At 39.9% G+C, this 26,352-nt stretch overlaps 1 protein-coding gene across 2 annotated transcripts in view; it reads right to left on the reverse strand.

Moving 5' to 3' along the window:
* Positions 1-1,954: 1,954 nt before the first annotated feature.
* Positions 1,955-26,352, reverse strand: part of SHQ1 (SHQ1, H/ACA ribonucleoprotein assembly factor) — a 37,363-nt gene continuing 12,965 nt past the window's right edge. Inside the window, exons 8-12 of one of the 2 annotated variants that reach the window (XM_042880863.1) lie at positions 25,851-26,005; positions 25,099-25,152; positions 23,179-23,302; positions 21,035-21,155; positions 1,955-3,113 (exon numbers count right to left, since the gene is read on the reverse strand). In XM_042880863.1, the coding sequence (XP_042736797.1) occupies positions 2,462-3,113; positions 21,035-21,155; positions 23,179-23,302; positions 25,099-25,152; positions 25,851-26,005 (1,106 nt within the window). In that variant the 3' untranslated portion in view covers positions 1,955-2,461. The remainder of the gene's footprint in view (positions 3,114-21,034; positions 21,156-23,178; positions 23,303-25,098; positions 25,153-25,850; positions 26,006-26,352) is intronic. The other variant, XM_042880864.1, reaches the window with a different exon arrangement.

Below are 26,352 nucleotides of genomic sequence, written 5' to 3' on the forward strand. Positions count from 1 at the left end.
ATCCAAATAACTCCTCTATATAAGCTGGACTCCTCCTTGCAGTTCACTGTTCCCAGAACCCACAGCAACTAACATAATGATACAGGATGTTTTGTTTTCTTCCCAGTGCTTGTGCTTCACGGATTCAGCAAGCCTCAGTTTTGGCTAAACGAGTTTGCAGAACTCTCCTTTTCCTTTAAAGGACTTGTGTTCTTCTCAGAAAGGTAAAACTTCTTTCATACCAATGTTGCTCATCCTGAACACGCTGGGCATGCTGAATAACGCGGTCACACAAGAAAACTTTATGGACTATATGGAAAATCTTCACCACTACAAAGATCATTTACAACACTCATAAAATTGCTATCAATATATAAATCAAAATCCATTATTGGCTCTGCAACCAATGAAAAGAATTTTGCAAGAGATGGAGCTGAGCATCAAAAATGACCACGAGTGGATGTTAACTAGACATGGAAATGGATCCTGGGGGTATACCACCACAATATCAAGTGCAGAAATGCAGAGGAACAGCAGGAACAGAAGCAGAGGGAGATGTGTTGCCAGCCTCCAAGAACTGAGCAGACACCAATATCTTTTTAGGAGGCAGAGAGAGCTCAGCCATGCATGGCCTCAATGGTGAGGACAACAGCAAAGTCATCTGTGAGATAACATCACATGTGTACCAAGTTCTCATCTGCAATCTATAGCAGTGTCACACTGTACAGGCACCGAATCTTACTCCCAATCTGGATTCACACTTGACATCATGCAAACAGCTCACAAATGACATTAAGAAATCATGCTTTTAGGCAAAGAAAAAAAGATTATCCCAAGATGTCATCTGCAGAAGTAGCCAGTCCCTGAAGTTAAGTAGGCCTGCTGGAGAAAGAATGCTTTCAACAGTATGTCACAAAATGGGAAAAACAAAAAAAGAGCTGAAGACACAGGATATGGTAAAAATTGATAGGCGTTCTGTGATGCATTTCTGAACTCATACTGGCTCAACCTTCTCCAGCCCACACTCAAGCAAAGGAAGCTTTGGAGTTCACACCTGTGATGTGGTAAGGGAGAAGGTTTCTTTTTTCCCATCTTTAAACACTTTTTTCCCCCCAGACGAATGCTGCGTAATTGCAGCGACAGCACAGATTTTACTGCAAGCATTTAGAAGAATAAGTGCTCATTGACACGATGAGAAAGGTTCCTCCCCTGGGGAACAGAACATAGAGGCTGACTGAGCAACTGGTGGGTATTCAAGAACATCAAAAATACTGGCAGAGCAGGGTCACAGTTCTTACTGAAAAGGAGTCATCACAGGAAGACAACTGGTCTGCTGGCTTCCAGCACAGTACAACATTAGTGAAGAGAAAGTCCTTAAGCATAGGGCTTTTATATACACACTCTTTGAATAGCTGAAAGGCTGCAAAGTAATCATGGCTTGTTCCTCCAGAGGTATGGATCAGATGATCCTGTTCTGTCAAAATGCTGGGGCCAAACCTGGTGCTCCATATCCCATCCTGCTTCCCCCACCAAATCCTCCAGTAGAGGCTGAATAGCAAGGCACCATTTGCAGCTTCCACCTCATTTAGAGGACTTACCTACCACTAGCAGAACGTAGCACAAAACATACAGAGTGAGAGGATTATTTTAACATCTGAAAGACAAAAAGGAGCAAATGAGTTGGCCAAAGCTATTCAAACAATTAACAAAGATATGCCTGGACAGTGCAGGTTTGCTTTTGGTCCTGTACTCAAGAACACTGTACCTTGTTTCATCAATTTGGTTGATATCACTTTGGTGCTATTAAGAGTAGATACAGAGGAAATAATTAGAACTTCTGTTCTGTAAAAAAGCAATAGTACTGTTCATGTGTGAAAATTCCAAAAACAGCACAAAAGAATTCATAGCAGTCAAAAGCTGAAATAACTTACATGAAAACCACAGCAATACAAGCTATAGGCCTTTCTAAACTGAAACTTTCCTTTATTTAAAAAAAAAAAAATAGAATGCACCTAATACGTCAGGATTAATTACATTTTTAACATTACAACATCAATATTTTTAATGTAGTTAGCTATAAAGTATTTCAATATGAAACAATGTGGAAAAATGTCTAACAAGTTTCTGCAAACATGAGAACATTTTAATTAAATCCCAACATGTAAAAATAAAACACTACAAGTGTATTCAACTGTATTTGACTCCAGCATCATTCTTCTACATATCTTCACAAAAACTCTTTCTAAAAGCTTACTGGAATTCCACATTCCTACACACAGAAATCAGTTCTCATTCTGTTGAATTAAAAAAAAAAATTGTGAGTACCATATAGTCACATCAATTCTTTTCAGAAGAAGTCTTGTCTTTGAAACTGCCAACGAAGAAAAATATTAACTTCCCTCTGCAGCTTAGGATAGCCTTGGGAAGACCTCACTGCAGCACTGTGGTGCTCGTGGGTCACACTGTGCTCTAACACAGCCCATTAGTCTTCATCTTCATTTGTGCTGCAAAGAAAAAGCAGTGGATTCGTCTTCGAAGGCACCTCCAGGAAATCCCCCTTCCCAGGAGTAACCCTGGGAAACCTGGCAGGTTCAGACACATGGTTTTCTTCTTGTTCCTGTAAAGCAAAGCCACTTGCACTGGCTAATCCTTCAGGTTGTTCTGAAAGTCTCACTGCAGTGTGCATTTGCTTTTCTAATTCTTCTATCAATTTCCCAGCGACAGAAGGAGATTGCGAAGAAGCCTTTGATTTTTCATTGCTAACCTCAAACGTTGAAGCGTTTGTGCCTTGCCTTAATCCATTACAGTCAATAAGTGGAGCTGTCCTCTCTTCTTGAAGCACGCCTTGTAAAGAATTTATTTTCCCATCCTCAGCAGTTGAGGACTCTCGCTCATTTGAATCAGACCCTTCTGTCTCAGATGATGAAGTGCTGCTTGATTCTTCAGAGTCACTTGTCTCCGACTCAGAGGATGGCAGCTGTTGCCTGGAAACCATGCCAGCAGCTGTTAACTTGCTCTCTTCTTCCAGTACCAGCACTGCTGCTGCTTCCAGCTCTTCGAGCTCAAATCCTAAGTGGGACTTTGTAAGCGTGGTTTTCTGCAAGGATTCAGAAAGTGCAGCCAACTTTTTTGACCTTTAATAAGAAGAACAAAGCGTATTATTTAACTTCACAAACAGAATATTCCCAATTGATATGGAGAACACAAGCCCTAAACACTGGCTGGTCACTTGCTTTACAAACAACTGCTTACTTCAGTTATGACTGTAAAAATAAACGTTGCACAAAAAATACCAGGATGTGTCATTACTGTTCTTGGGGGTGACTTCTCACAAGGCTGGTCAGATCCCACCGAAAGACTTCAGAGATTTTCAGAAAAGAAATCTCTGATGTTTTCCCTTACTGTGTATTGCTGAAACAAGTCCACCTCTGAGGGGGTTTTCATTCTTTAAGTGCTGAATTTGCACGGTTAATGCTCCTGGAACTATTTGATGCCTTCAAGTGTCTTCAGATTTTGTACTGATTATACATATTTAAAGAGCCTCCCAGCTCTTCTACAGGTTATTTGAAATTAAATCCAATCTGCCCTCCAAAACACACACACATTTAGCACCTATTAAAAACATATGCTCAATGAAAGTACAAGATTGATTTTGAGTTGCATGCATTTACTAACACAGAAAAGACAATGGTTAAAAAAAAAAAATCAGAATATTAGCAAATTGGAGAAGCTATCCTACAACCACACTACTTATCCCACACTTCCCACTCTTTGGGTCTGTGATATCTTCTCTTCTCAGCCACCTCAGTGCCACGAGATGCTCATTTACACCAGCTGCACACTGTGCTTTACTCTTTCTTTGTATTCCAGTTGAAATTTCCATTTCTTTAAGTGTTTTCAGGTCAGCTCACGCTTTACCAGGAAAGCCCATCACAGATTTATAAGCAGAGGGAAGAAAAAGCCAAAGAATGCCTTGAAATGGGTAGGCAGCCAGAGGGGAAAGCGGGTATACAGTCCCAAGCATACATCCTGTTCCTTGTTGCACAGTTCTGCCTTAGACTATCAATCAACTTTTCACCACTTCCTGCAACAGCAGGTCTACTATAAATCCTGCAGTAACTGACTGGGTTTCATTTCCTCTGCCAAAACCTGCTAACCTGCAAGGCACGACACACTGACACCGGAGCAAGTAGCTGATAATGTAATACATGACTCCTGCAAGGCAGAAGTTAAAGCGCTCGTTCTCTCAGCTGAATGATTTTAAAGATCTTTATATTCTATTTCCCAGGGGGGATAATTACTCAGTATAACATACTCTTTTTTTTTCCTCCTAAAGGAATTGTATTTAAATGTGGAGGAAGGGAAATGCAATGCAATTCCTTACCCATTCTACACAGAGCAGCATTTCAAAGCCTAACGTGGAATGCAATCATTAACCTTCCTTGGACCAACCGACAGAGTGGAAAACTAAGGGAATTGTTTACCATAAGCAACTCCAGTCTAAAAACTAAATCATAAGTCTAAGCAACCTTCAGTGTAAACACAGGTTCCAGATTTTCCAGAAGTTGCTTACTTGGCATTATAGACACAGATCTTCTGGCATAATACTTCACTTTTTATCAGGAATTTGAACTTTAAGTTATGTAGTGTTTAAGAAGTTTCCAACCTAATTTGGAACAAAGAAAGCATTTTCCTGAAATGCATTTTTCCTGGTTTTTTTTTTTTTTTTCATGAACAAAAAAACAAACCAATGAGTGAAAAGATTCCTAAAGCCTCACAGGTAAGTGGTAAGAATAATCTGTCTTGTAGGGAAACTTGTTCCCTGAACTCATTGGAGAGAAGCTGGTTTATGCTTTCAGTCACCAAAGTTCACATCCCTTACAGAAAATCTTTCTCTTCTTTGCTTTGGAAGGAAGTAGGGAAACAGTTTCCAACATCATGTGTGCGTGTCCCCTCCCACTGTAAGGGAGGTTCATTATACCAAGGTGCAATTTGTTTCTTTTGCTGTCCTATCTGTCATATCCTTGTGGACAGCCAGGCTCCACAACCTAAACGTGCACTGTGACATAATATTCTGTACCTCTTTCACATGCATTTCCTTCTAATTTCATGGACATCCATGAGCAATTGTATGCACAATTTCCTTTGGCAGTGCATCTTCAACTCCAGCTACCTGTTTTCCATCTGCCATTACAGACAGTCAATTTTTCAAGTTCTGTTTATCCACACATTTCTTCTATCACCTCCTGTCACCTTGTTTCCTGAAATACTATGTGTATTTCTGTTTGTATTTCCACTACTGCACTATTTCATAGATATGTTTCCTATGAGATATTCAGTCCTTGAAATCACTTAGAATTCCCTCTTCTTTCACTGTTCTCTTATAATGTTGTTAACACCTTACGTACAGGAACATGCCACAGGAAGGAGTCAAGTATTACAGAGATGTATGGCATTTTGAACGTTTCTACATTAATAATACTCCACTGTGCTCCAGATTACTAATGATAAGAGGTGAGAAGAAAATACAGTGCCTGACACCACACACTGCTTTACTGCAGTGAGATGCACTGCAACCAATAGATAAAAGAATGGGCTGTGTAAAGCTGCAGTTTTTGAGCACTGTATACTCAAGTGCATTTCTATCAATGAATTCAAAGAGAATGAATGAAAACGTTGGTGTCTGACAGCAGCAGACAAACATTGGTCTCACTGGACAGCATAAAGCTACAAAAGGCATTCTTCTGAATATCTCAGCTTACCTCCTAACTGATCAAAACAGAGTACAAAATAATGATTATTAACTTGTAAAACAACTGTGGCTTCAAGATTCGTGTGTGCCCCTTTTTCTCAAAAGCTAGGCTAGAACTACAGGGAGAAGACATGCTTTTCATCTTTACAAAGGATTATCAGAAGATGCCATTGTTTGAACAGCCTGCCCTGCCATCCTAACAGCAACAGCACGAACACTCTGCTTGAATGGCTGCATGTCTGCAAAAAGCCAACACCTCCATCTATCAATCCTCCCGCTATCTACAACTGCATTGCTTCAGTTCTCACAGCTGTGTCCCACGGAGCAGCGACAGCCAGCACCACACACAAGGTCACAGAGCACATCTCAGAATCGAGCAAGGGTGCAGACCACGCAGACCTATGCAACCTTCTCCAACTGCATGGACACCCCAAAATCACATCAGACCGACCAGAATAGGAGTCTTCTGAGCAGTCATTAAAAACCTAGAACATTACTTTCACCAACTCTTAGTATGGTTTGAGTTGGAAGGAATCCTGAAGACTATCCAGCCCCAATCTGTCACTGTGGGCTGGGGCACCTCCCCCTGGATCAGGCTGCCCAAAGTCTCATGGCTATATTTTAGCTCTTAGCTGCATCAGGTATTTGATATTAACTGGATTTAAAACAGCACAAAAAAGCCTCTTTTGGTAACTCAGATTTCTCAGTAGATGAAACACTTCCTCTCACCATCCGCTTTCCTCATCAAGTCTCTCCCAGAAATAACTGGAAGTCTGCAGAGCTCAACATTTCAAACAGAAGGAAAACCTCAAAGTCTCATACTTCTGACAAATATACGGATAAAAACACAACTCCAGTCCCAAACTTTCCAATTTCTTCTATGAAAAAAACTAAAAAAAATTGAACAGCACTATGGGTTTTTTTTTTTTTCCTTCTTTTTTTCCTTAGCAGAATTACAGTTAGTATATATCAGTCCATCTCAATTAAGGCAATTAACTAATTTCAAGGAAAACAATTTCAGGCATGCATTACACATCAGCCTTAAGAAAAGATATTACTCTCTGGACAAAAACAAGGCAAAAAGCACAGGAATCAGAGCACGGAAATGCTTCTGAGAGGTACCGACTCTGAGCTGATGATTTCCTTGGCTGAAAAGCAAGCAATAATTAAGGAAACAAAAGTGAGACACCAGCAATGAGATATCATGCACTACAGATTTGCTGTAAACAAGCCCCGCTGTTTCCAAAATCTTTGGAGTAGCATTTTAGAGATTAAACAGCAAATACTTTAATTTTTCAAGTATGATTAATGGAATTGCATGATTACTTTAAGACACGCTCATTCAGTATGCGCATTTGTGGTAATGATATCTTATTATTATGGTAATAGTGCTCTTACATAAACCTGCCTAATAGGCTTTAAAGGTGCCACACAAGGTAATTATTAGTTATCAAGATGTCAGTTGCTTAAGGAAAATGTTTAATTACAGGTTAAATGATCAGATGCGTGTTTTGTTTAAGGCACAGCTTTGAGGAACAGGTAACAACAAGGCATCTCGGGTCGTCTGAAATTAAGATTTCAAGGCAGAGGTGCTGTAAAATCCTGGTCTAGAAAGCAGAAGAGTTTCTCCATGGGCTAGAAGAAAAAAAAAGTTTCATACATCTTAGATTGTAAAAGAGTAGCAATTGTGTGAAAAGAAAGTATCAGAAGAGCTTTTGCAGGGAGGTTCATCGACAGCTGGAAGGAAAGCCCACCAAGCAAAGTCACCATGCTGCAGAAGGTAAAGAATAAACACAGGACATGGGGACACATCCAGACAAAACCCTCTGGTTTTCTAGGATCTAGAGGATTTCTAGTGTTACAGTAAAACTAAGTAACTATGCATCTCTATACCTTCAGTGAGAAATAGCACAAAAAGGTTTTAAAGTAGCCTTTCCATCTTCCTTGCATCCAAATCTCTTGCCTCAGTAGCTCAGTTATGTAAAAAAAAAAAAAGAAAAAAATCAAACAAAACCCAGAAAACTTGAATATATGAAATCAGCACCCTACACTTCATTCTCTGTGAGGTATGGAACTGCACAGTTGATCATGGCGTGCAAGCTGCATACAGAAAATACTGTGCAAAGTATTCACAAACATGGGAGTAAATCGTCAACTGGCCTGACAGCCTTTAAAAACTGGAGCCAGTAATATTTCACTATGCAACAGAACATTTGCTTGTAGGAGTACAAGCTGTAGCTTGCTGCTGTTTTTTTAAACAATGAAAATTATTTCTAATCATAAGTGTGTCTTTGCATTTACAGATGCATAGAAACATCAACTTTTCTGAAGTTTGTGGTGCAAACTAGGTGTAAAACAGATAGCAAACCACAACTGCAATGCAATAGGATTTTCTTCCTGTCTACTATTGCTCAATCACAACCAAGTCAGTGTACAGAGCACATGTGCTGTCATAGCAGATTGAGCTGTTCATGCTCAAGTACAGTACAAAAGCAACAAAGCACAGAAATCTACATAGCAGACATTGACAACAGCTTTGGTTACCAGCCTGGTGCTTAAATGTGACCCAACCGGTCTTGGAACCAAGATTTATAACTGAAATCTTGTTATATGATGCTGTTCCAATGTGGTTAGGACCTATTAATTGTGTTACAATGGGAATCAGTTCTCCACGCTAGCAATACTAACTTGGTTCCACAGAGCTGACAAGCCCTGTTTTACATGTAAAACACTTTACATTAATTATCTGTAAGCCTTACAGGCCAGATAAACAAGTCTCAAAGAAACAGTAGATACTTCAAGTGCAGACTTGCCTTTGTAGCATTGTAAGTTTTACCACAGAAGAAAATGGGCCTGTTTTATTGCCAAGCAGCAGCCCTGGTAGGCCAACAACTCCTCAAGATGCATTCAACTACAACCAGCATCACGCTGTGCCAGTCAGCAGGGCTGACAAACACAGAGCAGTTGGGTAACTTGCCTCCAGCCAAGGCTCTGGACACCTCAGATTCATCTCACAGCAAAGCTGCTGCATTAAGCTAAAGCCTTTCTTTCTTTCTGACTGCTGGATCACACAGTACTCCCAGCTGTCTATTACACAATTGCTGCATGAGAAGTTACTCAGTTTTAGGAGAAAGCCTCAGTCTATATTTAAACTACCTTTCCCAACAAGGCCTGGCAAAATTCACACTTATGAGAGAGTTTCACACGCCCATTTTCTGAGATAAAACAGGTAAGATAAGCAGTAGAACCAGCCAAGAGCACAACCACTTTAAATGTTTCCAAATTACACACCTAGAAGCAGTAATTACAACTTCCCACAACTACTCTTTAGCTAGAGGCATCATAAGAATTAAAGCAATTCTGGAATTAATACTATCTCAGGCATCACCAGATACTATCCCAAAGCAGAGTCCCAGCAGTTCAGATGAAGAGGGCATGGAAGTGGAAGTATGTTCAAGAAGTATAAGGTTGAACTATAAGGGATACCAGTTACCCACCTTGCAGCAAGACTGGGTGAAGACTGGCTGCAATACATCACCAGTGCTGTGCTGTCACTGGCAACCAACAAGATCACACATCTCTCCACACATGAATCATTACATATATTTTTTTCTTTCTAGCTGTTTGAAATTGTTTTTCCATGATTATGATACAGAACTGAAGGACAATTTGATTTTAATAAAATACTCAAGACATGAAAAAGGCCAAGTTTGATCAACTCTGACTGTAAAACACAGAAGCAATAACAAGAATGACACTGGCTGCAGAAGATAACTTCATTAATGTAGAAACACCTGGATCAACAGGCACAGACAAGCAAGAGTGGTCACTAATAAAGATTTGATAATATAAAAATCCTCCAGTTCAGGAAAATAATCCTTACAAATGGACATTTATCAGCAATCATAAGAAACTCACACTAAACACACCATTTATTTGCCCAAACTACTACAGTCACAGGTTAGGAAAGAAAACAAGCTTCAGAATCTGCACAGAGATAAGAGTCTCTGATTCAATTATACCTCATGGCATCTCATATAAAACACTTGCTATATTTCACCACATTTTATTCCCTTTCCAAGGTCATTCTTAATGAGTGCTTCACTATTCAAGGACTTCTAACCACACAGAAATTGTTTTGAAAAATGCAAGCACAGAATGAGCCCCGCAGTGCTTAGGAGACTTCTAACAAGGTTTGTTTGCTGGAAGCAACAGTGAAACCCCACCACCAAATCAAGCTCTGAAAGTAATTCATGGCAGAGACTGCAGTCCTGGGACATTTTAAACAGCAACAAACGCTTTGCCTATCTGCAAACCCACTACATTACAGACCATAATAATGATCTGCTCTTATTGCAAAGTACCTTACATACCCTTTTCCTCCAATTTCCTGCAAGACTGGGGAACTACTCGCAGATTTTATTTTGTCCAGTTCTGGGAACACAACCAGCCTCAACAGCAAAGCATGGCTAAAACTTAACGAAGCAGAACAACACTACCCTCAAATCTGAGGCATGAAGTGGAAAAGAAAATACACCCATTAACTGATGCAAAGGGCAGCTCTTTCTTGGAAAGAAGCACATTCATTCAGAATACAGATAATATTTTATCCTTGCACAGACAATACCACAGGTCCCTAATGAACAGCAAAGTCTCAGAGTCAAACATTTTCCATTCCCTCCTACAAAAATGGAGAGTAATTCCAGAAAATTCCTTAAGAAGTTATTTACAGAATAAGTAACATCTACTAAATCACTGTTCCCAGATTTTTTGTTGGTGTTACTTTATCATTATTACTGAAACAAACCTTCTTAAAGGTGGTCCATCAGAATCCTGCTTGCCTTATGAGATCTGAAGAACCACAGCAAAGGCAGTGCCATTAACAGCCAGCAGGATAACAGAAACTGCACCATTCAACAGTTCCACCTACTTAGTTTATTATACGTTTTTATAGTGAGAGGCAGAACCAATAGATAACCCCATTAAAATCTCATTAGCTCTGATCAATGAGCAGCAAAGGTAATGTAAGAACAAAGCTGAATTTAATGTGTTTGTGAAGGAGAAACAGAACAATTTTCTTCAGGACTCAGGTAAGAAATTGACCTGAACTTTAACTAATCTTCCACATTACCTGCAGCAAAAGAAAGACAGATGAGTGTAAGCACAACACATTTGTTCATGTGATGTAGTACCAGGTTACCCACTGCCTTTGTAGGAAATGAACAGCCTCCAGAACCCAGAGCTAAGAACAACTTAGTTTCTAAGTTTCCTTATGAAAAGCCAGGGGCTAAAATAACATGGCCAGTGTATTTGGGATATTTTATGCAACCACACAAAAATTAATTCTTCTCTCAATTTCTCAAGGTAATGGATTGTGATTTCTAGCCTAAATAAGTCGGGTCTATGCAGTTAGGTGATCTTTACACTTAGTGATAATGATTTCTCTTGTAACAACTCTTAAATAACAGGCAACTTTAATCAAATTTGAGAGGCTACAAGTTGAAAAAGATCTTTAAATTCCTACATATTTGATGAAAATATTCAGAGGTAGATCTGAAATAATCATCCCTATGACAAAAAGGCAGGGAGAACACGGCTATGCGTTCAATGGTTTGGAGGGAGACCACAGCATGGCTATGCCAAGGAGCTCACCTCTACTCAGCTACTGCATGTGCTGCCTCTTGCACAGCGGAAGTGTTGAAGGACATGAAGAAACCAGGGCACAAAGACTGGGACTGTTGTACAAAGGTTACAGGCTCATTTTCCCCTTCTTCCCTTGTAGGCATTAAGTTGGAGATTGGAAAAAGTATTCACTGCACACCAAATCTTTACCTTAAACATAGGAAAACCACATGATAAAATGGGGGCACTGAGTTCAAGACGTGGTCTGGAAAATACATCTCTCTGTACAAGAGAGAACAGCCAAGAGAAACCTACCATATGTCTCCAGGTAGCAGACAGCAGTCCTGAGCACAAAGCAATGGCTGATGTGGAAGAGTCCAACGGGCTTAAGGGAAATATAAAATGCTTTCATCTCGAAATTCTGCATTTCAAAGGGTACTGCATGAATTCGGGAGTTAAGAGTGATATGCTGCAATCCAACCTGCAGCCTTGTAAACATGAACTGCTATCTACATAGCTTAAAGTATTACAGTTTGTTAAACATAAATCACATACAAAGCACAGCACCATCATTTCAATTTAAGTGACTGTATGTTAATAAATCTGAGCATTTCAAGTGACTTTCCATATTTTTTCTGAAATTCCACAGCACTCCTTTTATAATGAACCTGAATACTGTATGAGCTGAACTTCACATTTATAAATATTTCAAACAAAGATGAAGCTTTCCAGTATAATATTTTAATTACTTAGTCTTGCTTGGTCTTTTTGGTTAGTTGCAACTATGCATATCACATTATAAAAGAAATCAAGTACAGCTTAGTTCTGTGTAAATTATTATGAAAGCATTCATAAGAAAAAACTTGTAATTAATACTGGACTATAAAAAGGAATCACTGTTTATACTGTAGGAATAGTTTAGGTGAGCTTAAAAACAGTTCAGTGTTGCCAAAATAGCTTCAGTGAGTCGAAACAAGCGTAAACATCTAACAATGGCACAGCTCCCAAAGTTCTACATGATAACTAAGGTAACAAGTGGCAAACACGTAACTCATCACAAAACTGATGCAGAGAAAGGATCAGGTCGTGAACTGTGATGGCAAACGTTGACTGTGTTACAGAAACGGACTGCCAGCACTGATTCTACGTGAGCCTCATCTTGCTCTTAAATATCTCAACTGCCATCACATGTGACTTTGTCTTGACAACCTCTCATGATCTAGGATCTTGAACTCCTAACACTGTAAATCATAGTTTGTACTATAACATGGTAATGAAAGATAATCACAAAAAGCAGTGCAGATGTGAATTTTAATGTCAGAATAATGCTGGTGAAGTCATCATGCATGAGGAAAAATAATAGAAACAATGATAACAGATGGACTTAAAGGCACTGTTAATACATTAAAACAGTATCCTGCCCCTTTACAATGGGACTTACCAACCTAACAGCAGAAATCCTAGTGAGGTAGATCAGCATTCTGACTGCAACCTCAACCTGCAGCCATGCCAGTCACAGACCCCTGTCAACTCACACAATCTCAACACAGAAACCCAAAAACCTGAGCACCTTGCAGGCTCCTGGCGGGTCAGCACACATCTGCAGGGACCCCAATTGCTCAGCCCGCTCCCACATCCTCCCCATCATCCCACCAAGCTTGTAGGGCTCCTAGTATCAGGGGCTCCAGGGTTAGATTCCACCTTTAGGCACTGTAATGATAATGCCCCATCCACTGAACCAAGCCTGCTCCAGAGAAGGCTGAAAACAAAGCAGGGAGGCACTAACAGCCCACAGATCAGCTCCCACTTTGATCACAGCTGCACACTCCTCCTGCTCAGAGGCAGCAAGCACAAGCACTGCCTTCCCAAATGGAGGCAGAGGAGCCAGCTGAGATGCAGCAGCTGAAAGATATGACACCCACTGCTGACCCTTCTGCAGGCAGACAGGAGCTGCCTCCCAACAACTTTGGGAAATCAAAGCAATAGCCGGAGGGGGGGAAAAAATGGCTTTCTTCTCTCTCTTCTCTACCCACAGCAAGGTGCATTCAGACACAGCTTGGAGGAATACGAGCCATAGGAAAGTGATGGAATAAATGAAAAAAAAAAAACAAATAGAGGAAAGGAGAGGAAAAACATCAAAGGGAACTGCAGCTAGCAGCTGGGAGGAGAGATTAAATCCCTTGTTAAAAATCCATGTTTTACAGGGCTTGCTAAAACATATATAAAGGAGAATTTCTGGCATTATATCCACCTGTCTATCACACTTCTCAGCCTTCAGGGCAAGCAATGTTTTGCTTTAAGCCTCTTAAGTAATACGTTACATTACTTGGGTATTGTTATTTACAAAGTGCTCCACACACACCTACTGCTCCACAGACAATTGAAGTGACAGCTCAGGCCTTAAATAAGATGCAACATTTAATGAGAAGCACAGCAGCACAGGATGACAGTAAACAAAAAGAAACTATATTAAAAACATGCATCAAAACAGTGAAAGATGAGAAGCACAATGTGCTTGCAAATTCTTAGTTACTATTTTTAAATCAAAGAACCGTGATCTGAGGATTAAAAGCAAATGACTTGGCATGGAAATAAACATGGATTCTCTACCAAATTCAAGCATCGACAGCCAGCATTCTCTTCAACAAATTGGCGAGCCCTTACCTAGGTTCTATCTGCTAAATGACAGTGCTTCCTTTTTAGCACTAGAAAAAGCTACTTTAAAAAAAATAAATTGTAAAGAACCTCATCTTGTTTCTGTATGAGACCCAAGGTTAGCATTTGAAATACAAGGTATGTTTCTGGACTACGCTACCTTGATTGAAACAAACAAGACCTTAAAGAATAACTCAACCTATGGAGAAAGAGCCAACTCATAATTACACTTCACCAGGAAAACATATGAACATATTGCTGAATTTCTCATGTTCCATGCTCAACCAGAGGTGTTTTTGGATTTTAACTTTATGTCACATAACAGACAAATGGGCAGAAATCTCTGCCCATCACACAGACACATCCACATCAACTTCTAACTTCATCACTTAACTACAACATTTTTGTGCTCTTGCCATACCACAAGTCAATCAGACGTATATTCAAGGAGCCTTTGCTCCCGTTGCTCTTTCCAATTCTCAACCTCAATCTGAGAAGCAGAGACTAGAATTACTGTGAGCTATCCCACAAATGATGCCACCTTCTTCTGCAAAATGACACTATTCTGCCTCTTCTGCACTCACTGCTCTCCTACCTACTGAGAGAGGCACACACACTCAAGTTCCAGCAGTTCTCAAGCATGACCCAAGCTATTTTTCCTGGAGCTCTTGCCCTTAACTATCTGCTGCTCTCTACCCCTCGACTATGATCCACAATCTTTTACTGTAAGTGTGCCATCTTAGACTTGATTGTATTAAAACACATGTTGTTCAAGTGAGCATATGTTGCCAATCTGGGTCGGCCTGTGCAACTCATCTGTTCAAATCATCATTCTCTACTTAAAAAAGACCCGTTTCTAATGTTACCATTAATTTTTATCTATAAAAAGATGCACAGCACTTTCTTACAGATTGCTAAGGATACTGGACTGTACTCAGACAAAAACTCTGAAAATGTGGATGATCTTAATTTCATTAGGTAATAAAAGAATCCATCTCTTCCCAGTTCCTGCTTTTTTTTCCTAATATTTCCTCTAACACACCAGCAATTCCAACACTTGGTAGTACGTAAACAGAAACATGCAGAAACCAGACCCCAACAGACCCAAAAAGATTGCAGAGAGACCATTTGAAGCAGCCACTCCCATGCTCAGTAGAAGCTTGAAAAGCAGCTGGGACATCTGACAGTTTATACACTGCTACAGGCCACCAAAGTAGTGAATGAACAGCAACCCTAGTGCAGCCCAACTACTTGGAGCAGTAAGCACACACAGCACTGCACGCTGAACTCGCTGCCAGCAACAGTAATGCCAGCACGTAAAGCCTGCTAAGAAGGAATTACAATAATTGAGGCTTGCAGTTGTGAGCAACCATTGCAAGTCATCACAGGACACCAAGAACAATGCCTACATGACCAGATAAAACAGCTTTCTTACTGCATTCAGCTGAGAGGCGTAGCAGTATCAAGATTTTTTGCTTTATCTCTTGTACCACAGATGGCAACAAGGATGTTGTCTGATAAATAATATAACTAGCTGCCTCAGAACAGACACTAAAAGCAGATGCTAATGGCAAGGTTGCTTTAAAAGCAGCAACAAGAAAGTAGTTTTTTCTCTGCATCACCATCAAAAACTGGAACTTAAACATGAAATGGTCACAGCCTTAACTTACCATGGGCAGCAAACAAGGTGAAGTGACACCTGAGCTACAGCCAAGGCAGAGTACCACCGAGCATTAAACTAATTCACCTAAAATACATCACTGAGAGTTGAGATTTTTAGTAAGGATAAAACTGCAGGAAGTACTTTAAACACTGTGCAGCTCAGTTTAATCCCACAGAACCAGGCAGCAGGATTTCCATCCAGAACATACAATTGCTGTGCCTTTGTTCTTCTGAATCGTGGCTGCTGAATCCAAGAGGTTAACAGCTGAACATTTGCATATTCCTCTAACATTTGGGAATGCTTTAAACCACTGAGTAATCCTTCTTCTGTCAAGGATTTCCCCAACCCACACACACATACACAGATAGAAAATTTAATAAACTAACGTGCTGGTAGTACATCACTGAGATCTGTTAGGGAAGTTTTGTTCCTGAATCCTCCTTTCTGAGCTTTGTGTTTTCCTAATAGATGTTCACAGTCATCATCTACTCCATGCACCCCTCATTAGGCAGGACAGTCCTTAGCTGGATGTCACAGCTAAGCTACTCTTAGGAACACTGCAGTAACACAAAGAATGAATAGGATTAATGAACACCAACCCTAAAGGTAGCAAAAAAAAAAAAAAAAAAAAAAGCGAGGACAAAAAAGGCTGTTTTTTCTCTATTAAAATATTTTGTGCTTCACAAAGGCCCAGACCACTACAGAAAACAAATGCCACAATCAAAATAGCTTCTACTTAACTTCCCAAAGCTTTCTTCACAAGTAACAACTGGGTCAGATTTCTTAAGTTAGCAGATGAGTGATCAGTCTAACAAATAACATGTAATATATCTCAAAACTCTAATTATATTGTCTAAAAGATCATATTTCACTACACATTCAAATACATTACATGTTATGTTTTCCCAAATGTAGTAAAAACCTGTAGTAGCTCTTTTCAGGAAGGCTGCTATACATGATCTGCATGCACTTAAACCAAGCACCTTGTATGAGGGAGCCTATATGATAACAAGCTGCAAGGAAAATACTGCACATAAAGATTCCCCACAGAGAACAGTGTAAAAGAACAGTGTAAATTAGTAAGACAGAGCTGCACAAATATTTCCACTGAGGAAAGACTTCTGAACATTCAGTGGGGCAGTGTGTTCAGATGGGCACAACAGCAAGCTATCTGCACCACTACCATTATCAGTGTGGTTTTGGAAGAAGTGTCAGCAGGCTGCCTTACACATCCAAACCCAGGATTTGAGTGTTTGGTTTTTTTCCCCCCCCCAGGTATTTAAATACCTTTAAGTCTTTAAACTTAAATTCATGTAGAGCCAACAAAGCTGTCACAAGATATACAAAGAATCTTCCCACTACCAAACTTTTACCAATGCAATGGACTAAAACTAAAATGCTGGAGATAGAAATCCTTACTCTTGTTTTAAAATCTGAGATGACAGGTGGCACTAAAACTCCTAACATCACCGATCTTATTTCTTCCTGGAAGACCTGTGTTCCTTGATGCCTTTGCAATGCCAGACCTTAAAACTTCAGGCCTGCATTGCACTGTATTGATTAAAACAGAAATGCAGACAGCCCAGGGAAAAGGAGGGCTCAACAATCACAGTCAATCTCATCACCCGACAACACACTGTGAGTGTAATTAATCCTACATTTACTTAGAGAACTTCACACCCTACACATAAAGCAGCAACTCCCTGCTGGCTTCAGACTAGGTAATGATGTTGTAACAAAGACTAGGCTTCCACTATAACAGAGATAAAAAGGAGAACAGAGCCATGAAGCTAGCCTACCTTTCAGGGTAGGTATCACCTGCAAATCAAAAGAAGCAGGCTTAACATGTTTAGGAATACGTGAGTTAGATTTTATTCAGTTAATTCAAATAACATATCAGCTTCCACAGAGACTGCACAAACACCACCAGGAATCACAGTTCTTAACTCTAAAGTAAACAGTCCATGTTTGAAATGGCATTTGTACCCACACTGGCCAAATTAGCAGGATTATGCTTGTTTCAGGTGCAAGTATACGTGCTCTGCAACATGAAGTTGTGACAGAGTATGTATACCCTAAAGCTGCCTCTATACAGATATAAAAAAAAAGTGGCAGGCTAAGTCCCATGGAATATGCTGAAGTAATTTAGCAGCTCATCTCTCTTACTGTAATAGATCTCCTTTGTCATACAAGTTGTAACTACAACAACACACAACACAAACTATGACTTCCTAATATTTTGCAGTAAGATGAGGTGACAAGTTAAAGAAAAATAGTGCTAACAAAAGATATATAAATTATATGAGACCAAAAACCTTATTCTTCTGCTTTCCTGGGGAAGCTGGCGGCCCTGCCTGTGACAGGGGGGTTGGAGATTCATGATCCTTGAGGTCCCTTCCAACCCGGGCCATTCTGTAATTTTGATTCCTCATACCCATTAAGTCTGGGGATGCATTAACTACAGAGCTGTGCACAAATAGGTGTGGTAATTCCTGGAAAATTTCCAGGGGCCCCAGCAGTTTCACCTCCAGTTGAGTACAGGAAACACACAGTTACCAGTAATGAAGCAGTACATGCCTAACACTAAGCATGTATTCAAAGAAGGTATTTTAAACTAGCATGGGCTCCATTGTTTTCTTCTGAAGGGATACAGAAGAACATGCATTTAACTGCCTGCCTAGACAGCAACTCTGGGGAAGCTGCTCAGCCCTGCACTTGGCTGTGGCACAGCCAGCAGATATCACACAGCCACTCTATAAGAGGGCACATACATAGAACAGTGGACAAAGAAAGCACTGGAGGAAGACATCAGGCCATGTAAGGGAACACAGCACGAGTCAGTGGGCAAACTGCTCTGACATCTACAAAGGATGCAAGGGGTCACAGGCAAAACTCTCCTCCAGAAGGGAAAGAGTTCTGCATTAAACCTGCATTTGATTCCCTTGCTCTCAGCAGCCCATATGCAGCTGTGAGACCACAACTGGTTTCCTCAAAGATCATTTTTGCTTCATCTCCTGTAGGAGACCAGAGACCTGTATGTACCAGAGTGAAGTGCAAAAGATGGAGAAAAGCTCAGATTAGCAATACACATTTGGTTCTAAATTCACCTTGGACATGCCACCATATGTATCACAGTGGTTTGTAAAATCTCTGACCTACAGAAAGAAAGAGGCATGCAAACCAGACAAATTTAATTTTATTATGGAAATGAAAGTAATAACAGAAGTGACAGCAGGGCAGATGATAAGCTCACTTAGCAGGGCGATCAAATGAAGTGATGACATGTCATTATGACCTCAGGGGTTAAAGATGCAATTTTCCATCTGGTTGCATCTGGCTTTTCAACATAAATGTTGACACCACCTGCTGAGACTTTCTACAAGCTGCCTCCATAGGTCTTTGCATAGCTTTTGTTACCCAGGTTAATATTTACTCTTCCCTTTCTTCTGATTTGGCTGAGCAACAGGCTCCCTTTTTTCAAACCCCAACAAACAGTAAAACAATTTTACAGCGCATTTTACACAATAGATAAAATATTAACTTAACAAGCAACTCAAAGAGATGCTTCCAGCCCCTGCAATCCCATGATTCTGCAATCCTAAACAGCAGGTAGAACCAGGTTTAAGACTGCGAACTAGAGGATGAAACTTCACCAGCCCATATCTTTCTTCAACTAATACTTTCAGGAATCTTCTTTTACTTAGTAACAGGTACCTGAATAAAAGTCAGCTTATCTGGATAAATCCCTGAAGAATTAGACTGTACTCACCATATCCAATTGATTATCAGCCACCTGCATTTGTTTTTACTCAGCAGCTTGATTGTTTCCAATTCCAGACACATTGTGCTTAAAATAAATCATCTTCTGCCAGTCCAGTGACACATTCACTTATTCATCTAATTAAGCCACAGCCAAACGATGATCTCAAACCAAATTTGTAATCAGCTATTGGCAGACTGCTGGCCATAAGGTTTTGTTCCCACACTGGAATTTAAAAGCTAGTAACCACCAGTGGCATTCCATTGCTGTTAATTTACCATTAAATAAGGCTATTCTCTTACTATCATTTGACATACCCTTTACATTTTTTGTCTGAGACAAGCTTTGTCCTAAACCTGTGTTTCCCAGAGTTCTCTCCACCAATACAGGTGAGCTAAAAACATTGCTTTCAGCTGTTTATAAAGTGCCCAGATTCTCCCTTAAGAACAACCCACAACCCATTTCAACATTAAGCAAAGAGGCCCCAGTCTCTTTGGGAAGAAAGGAGCCCTTCACAGATCTTTGAAGAGCGACCTGAGACTAAGATATGAATGGAGAAGATGGAGACTAAGAAGGTTAATGAAGCTTGCATGGGGTAAAGAACAGTTTAAGAAACAAAACAAAGTATCCAGACTGAATGGACACAAGTAATTTCATCAAAAGACCATAAAGATTTCATTATGTCCCACTCCCAAAACTTCCCTCTAGAGGCAATCACCAGAGGGATGAAATAAGCTTCCTTCCCTGGACAGTGTGCTGCTCACCTTAGGAAACTGGAAGCATGAAACCTTTGCTCTCACCAGACCAATCATTTCTTGAATAAAAAAGTCCCATTAACACGTGTAAGAAGGCATCCCTGTTCACTTAGAACATGCTCAACTTCAAGCTTGTTTGCTTCACTGATAAACTGAACAAGAATGACTTAAGCACATGCTTAAATGCTTTCCCAATTCAGATCCTAAAAATAGACAATGATTTCTACAGTTCCTCTTTTCTCTTGTTCTCCTAATGACAGACAACTATTGTGCCATGTCATTATGACAAAAAGATAACTTAATTGCCCTCATTCCAGAAGCTGTCAGTTCTGCTTAACTGGTACATAATGTATTTGTCTGGAGTAAATGTGTTAATGCATCAGTCACTTATATCTAGCATACATTTTCTGCTGTATTTAAAAAAAATTGGTTTTTATGGCTGACTTCCGAGACATTATATTCACTGATACACGTAGCAGTGATATTGCTGTTCTGCAACTCATTTATTTAAGATGCATTAAATAACTTTCTCCTGAATTTATTTTTCAAGACAACTTCAACCTGAACACGAATTTTCTCAGAAGCTTTTCTTTTCCAAACCATCAATATCAACAAAAATTCATATCTTATGTAAAAATACAACTCCTCTCTAGATGCCACTACATAAAAAAGGCCCTCATGTTTTCCTCCCATGCTGTAAGAATACATGGATAATCAACATCACCACATGTTAGGACCAAACACATTTCCATTTATGACACACCACTTCCTTTGGTTTTACTGATACTTGTCCATAGATGCAACATGCTAAAAACCTTTCCCTCACCAATAACAGCTTCAGAACTTACTTGACTCTTTGAATCCAGATGCAATAGTCTGTAATGAAGAGATCATTAAGGATGTAGGCAGGGTCACTCTCCCTAAAAATCCTGTGAATGTCCAGCAAACATTTCAAAACCGCAGCTCTTCCTAGAAATAGATTTTCATTAGATAGTTTTTAAAAAAATCATCTTCCTCCCCTGTCAGACATTAGTAATTTTGCTATCTGCACCCACAGAACATGAAGTGGACCCAGAGTCTCAGAACAGCAGTCAGATGACTGTGCCCCTCAGCATCCACACCCATGTGGACATGGAGCCTGACTTCAGCAGGCATCTCTGCAGGACTCCAGCCTGGAGGCTCAGCCATGCCAGTACTTCTCCACAGCTGAAGCAGCCTGCTCCTACAGCCTCCCCTTTCCTCTTCTCTGCACCATGCTGCCCCAAGCTTCAGCACAGCCATACAGATTAGGCTATAAAGTAACTCAGAGTTACACCCCATCATTCCCTTGCTGAAAAAACAAATATAATTTGACTTGGTGTATGCAAACATCAGTCTTAAAGGAAAGGCTGCCAACACAGCCCTCTGCACAATGCAGTACCCAGCACCACAGCAATCACATAAGCCAAGGTAAGTGACACCATTGCTAGCATCCAACCATGGTTCTAAATCAAGCATAACTTCCACTCTTTAGAGAAAGAGTAATTTGGCCAACTGTGCCTCCAGAAAAAAAATAAATCCATTTCAGGCTCAAAGAAGTGCCACTTAACATAAAGGTGATAAATGATTTCAAAAACAAAGAACTTGAACATTATCTTATGCCAGAGACAGAAGTCCTTCTGCAGTCAGTTCTTCTCCATAGGCAATGAATTATTGTGAAGAGAACTGACTAATGTAACTCTCAATTAGCTGGAATCACCTACCTTAGCTTGAATGTAGCTAAGGGGTTAAGTGCTGGAACACTAAAAAAAAGTTCCCTGCTTAATGAGGGGAAAAAGAAAAACATTCAAATGAAAATAACCACTACTGCAAATGGAATCTAATAACCTCCTCCCAAGAGACAGGCTCCTCCTAGGCTATGAAACCTCAACATGGATGAAATTACATTTTACAGAATATATACAAAAAAAAAGATCAGAACTCCCCCTGCTGTCTGAGCACAAAGTTTGTTTCTTTTTTTTTGTTGTTGTTCAGCACATCCAGGCTGAAAAATATTGACAGAGAATGAAAGTGAAAAGAGACACACAAGATGGTAGGGTAGAGAAAAGACCTGCAAAGCATAAAGCAAACAGAACTGAAATAGTAACACTGGTCTGGAACAGAAACAACTGATGTAAAGTTAGGATAGAATGCAAAAGAAAGAATCCCAAGTATAAGTGATGAACTTGAGATTCTATCACCTTCAATGCTTGTCAAGCCAGGCTTGTCAAACTCAACTATTTTGACTACAGTAAAGTACGCTCTTTTAAGAAGAAATTATATGTGGAATTAAGATTTTGCTAAACTTTTTGGTTCTAGCTGTCAAGCTGCCAGCCTGAATCATTTACAACATCCACTACATTTACTCATCTGCCATGTAACAATGTAAATTAGTGACTATGACACTAAGTCTCAACAAGTCTTCCTTCATAAATCAGGATTTTAGATTATATTCATGGGCCTTAACAGGTCTGTCATTGGAGGAGTTGCAGTTCTAGCCAAACTCAGCTCCTTCCTGCTTCACACAGTCACTCTAGTTTTCATTGAAGACCTTTCTCCTAAAGCTTCACAAAACACAGTTGGACTACATCTAATTAAGATACTAGCTCTGATCAGAGCTTTTCCCAAGGTTGAGATCATAGAATGGTTTGGGTTGGAAGGGACTTCTAAGACCATCTAGTTCCAGCCCCCTGCTGTAGGCAGGAACACCTCCTCTAGACAAGGTTTCTCCAAGTCCCATCCAGCCTGGCCCTAAAACCTTGATATTCATAACTCTTCAACTCTCTGGAACGAACTCAGACCACAACTGCATCCACTGCACAGTAAACAAGTGGCTTCACAGGCTCTTTCCTGGTAAGTACACCAATTTTATTATCTCCCAAACCCCCAAAACAGAAAACGTTCAGGCCATCAAGTTCTGGTGAAAGTGGCCCAAAAATTACAAAGATTTTCTTTTTAAAGAACACAAACTTACCCAGCTGCAGTATCATGACTGCATCATTGAAGGCACGCGTCACCAATCCAAAATGTCTGTACAGTGGATAGCACACCACCCTTCTCCCAAAAGACACCAGGACATCATGAATGCTAGTGAAACACTGTTGTCAGTGGAAAAATCTCAATTAGTCTGTGTATCTTTCAACACAAAGAACTACTTATTCTTTAGATAAAGTCATAGCAGAATAAACAAAAAAAGCACAGTTTTGGGCATTATGCATCTGAAATCTGTACTTTGAAAATCAACATACTAAAAATAGGAATAAGATACATTTAGCTTGCATGGCAAGATAACAGAAGTTCTATACATTTTGGTGGTTTTGTATTAAAAATAGAATTGAGGGAACATTCAACATCTAACCTAAGCCTTTGCCATTCTTTAAATTAAAGCAATAAATTACATCTGCCTCACATTACTATGTATATAAAGGGAAGCTATAAAAAGCCTTTTAAGAATATAGAAAAAATTAAAACCACATGATATTAACAAAATACATGTGTACATATAAGATCCCTAAAAACGATACAAGAATCTGCCTCATGAAGATTACAGATATTTAAGACAGGATAAACATCTGCCCAGGGAAAGCAGCTCACTGCCCTCCTTTACAAGTGAGGAAGATTCCTAATTTACTCAGACCAGACAAATTAGTGAGTTATTACACACTCTTAAGACAGTGGTTTCTTTTCATTTTCAAAAGACAAAACATTCCATTTACGAGCTCAAATAAAAATACTTATTGCATCTTGAGCTCACCATTTATTAAAATAAAAATGCCTTGTTGTCAGTGAGCACTTTTTTGCATTCTATCACTACATACCTCAACCCAATTTTCATTTTAACAGATCACCAATAAGGACTTCAGTCATTTCTCTTTTGTTATTTAATATTTAGAGCCTAAGGTGTGTATGTGTATGGCAGTCAGTTCCAACAGCCCATAGCTGAGGCAATCTTGTTTACAGATTGATGCAAACACCCGCCTCTACATGGTTAGTGGAACAGATATAGATATTAACAGCTTGGTGCCAGGAGACTGCATTTGCTGGGTGTGAAGTATACTGTTGGCACAGGCTGTGCCAAGAACTGCTACATTACTGAAGGAGATCTGTGTGCACTCATCCTCTGTGCTAGGACACAGAACTGAGGAAATTCAGGAGTTCGGGGAATTGCTGTACTTCAAGTGTACTCTGTGCCTGCAGAACACAGCTACACAAATGAACACTGCTACATCAGCAGTCAGCAGAGCACATTCTTATTACCAGATGTTACATCTCCCACTCCTAGAAATGATTGTGGGACTGAACCCAAATGCCCTGGCAGAAATCTCACATTTGCTCCTGCAAACTGAGAACCTGGCTTGGTAATATCAGGGATGAGGGACAAACAGGCCCTTATAGCTTGCTGCCCACATGAGAAGTAATGGCCTGCTGGCCAAGTTATGCCCTGTAAGAACATTTCCTATCACTGGGTTTGCAGATGCTTCTGGGCTTCTCAGCTGCTCTCCAGCACAACCTGAAGCCAAGCAGTGGAACAGAGATGCCAGAAGCCACCTCATTTGCAGCCAAGAGGAGCAAGCTAGAAGCACAGACCAATGAACTAAGAAGGCTGAAGAAAAGTGCAGCAGCAAAACTCTCAGAAGTGGCCAATAAACTGCTTAACTGTAGCCTGCCAACAGAGCAGGCCTTGTAGGACAAAAGAAATCACAACCCCTGCTTTTTACACCTTTTCCATCTTAACACGCAGCACTGCTTTAGCCAGCTAAATGGGAAGAGATCTACAACTTCTGATCAAGGAGCTACAAGGCTCATTTTCTTGCCTTAAGTAGAGAGATGCACACATGGCCAAAAACAAAAAACACACCAAATACAAGGCACAAAATATATTTTTTAAACTTACCTCCAGCCAGCACAATGTTGCACTCAGTTTCCTGACATTCCAAGATGATTCAACCTGATTTAAGCAGAGAGCATTACATAAGTATTATCTAATTCCATATTCAAGACCACTGGCAAATTACTTAAGATAAAGTTCTGGCAGCAATTTAAGAACCTTTGTGAATGTAAAGGAGTAATTATATTGCGTGCACTGAAATGGTCACAGGACACTATTAAAAACTGTATTGCAATGCAGATGTTAAGTGAAAAGGTTTCTATATTGGGAATATCTAGCTCATGCACAAAGCCTTTAAAACACAACTATTCTTTGATTGGTGCAGCATTTCAGGGGAATTCTGTCCCTTTTTAGCAAGCGCAGAAGCTTAAATCTGTCCAATACATCAAAACAACTCAAGCTAAAATGCCTTGCTTTGTAAAAACAGCTCAAGACTTCTGGCTTTCAGAGAGGATCCTAAAGCCAGCAGTAAACAAAGTGTCATTATTCTTAAAGGGTGACAGATTCATAATATCTCTGTGGTAGCGTGGTCTGGTGGGATGATTAAAGCTAAGAGCCAGGAAGCCTAGATCCATAATCCTGGCTCTAGTGAAGATTTGTGTGGCCTCAATGTCTTGGTTCTCCTGTTAAATAGAAGCCAAAGAAAGACAATGTGTTTTCCACACATATCATACAAAGCTCTTGCAAAAAGCATCAAGATTGGTATGAGTTCCTCACTCATTTGCAGTATTGTGCATTCTATTTTTTATATTACTTACATTTTTGTCTCCTTCATTGACACAGATTTCATAGCAATATGCCAGAAGGATATCAATTAAACCAAGATACACATGATGACGACTTCTTTTATCCAGAAGATAGGACTTATTTGTGAACTTCCTCAGCTGTTCTCTCTCTTCCTCAGAGAAGATCACTACAAAAAGTAAAAGGATAATTGATTATGAATTTAAAGCTGACACTTTCATTTTAAAAGGTGATCATACTACTTTGATAGTCTCTTTAAGCAGCAGCATTACTAATCACAAGTCATTTATCACTCAAAAGAGTCTAAATCGTTCTTACTTTCATTATTAAATTCTGTAATAGTCTTTTCAAAGTGAAGTTCCAGCCTGCCAAGCACCGTGTGTAACACCAGCAACCACAAAGCCCTCTGAAAGCACCAAGGATTTACATGGGTGCACGAATGTCTTGCAGAGACAAATACACAACTGAGACCTCAGGAAACTACTTCATGTCCACAGTGTACGAGAAAGACAGGAG

The sequence above is a fragment of the Lagopus leucura genome, unplaced genomic scaffold (assembly GCF_019238085.1).
Source record: "Lagopus leucura isolate 7727_CA_CO unplaced genomic scaffold, USGS_WTPT01 Super-Scaffold_100028, whole genome shotgun sequence".
Lineage (NCBI taxonomy): Eukaryota > Metazoa > Chordata > Aves > Galliformes > Phasianidae > Lagopus > Lagopus leucura.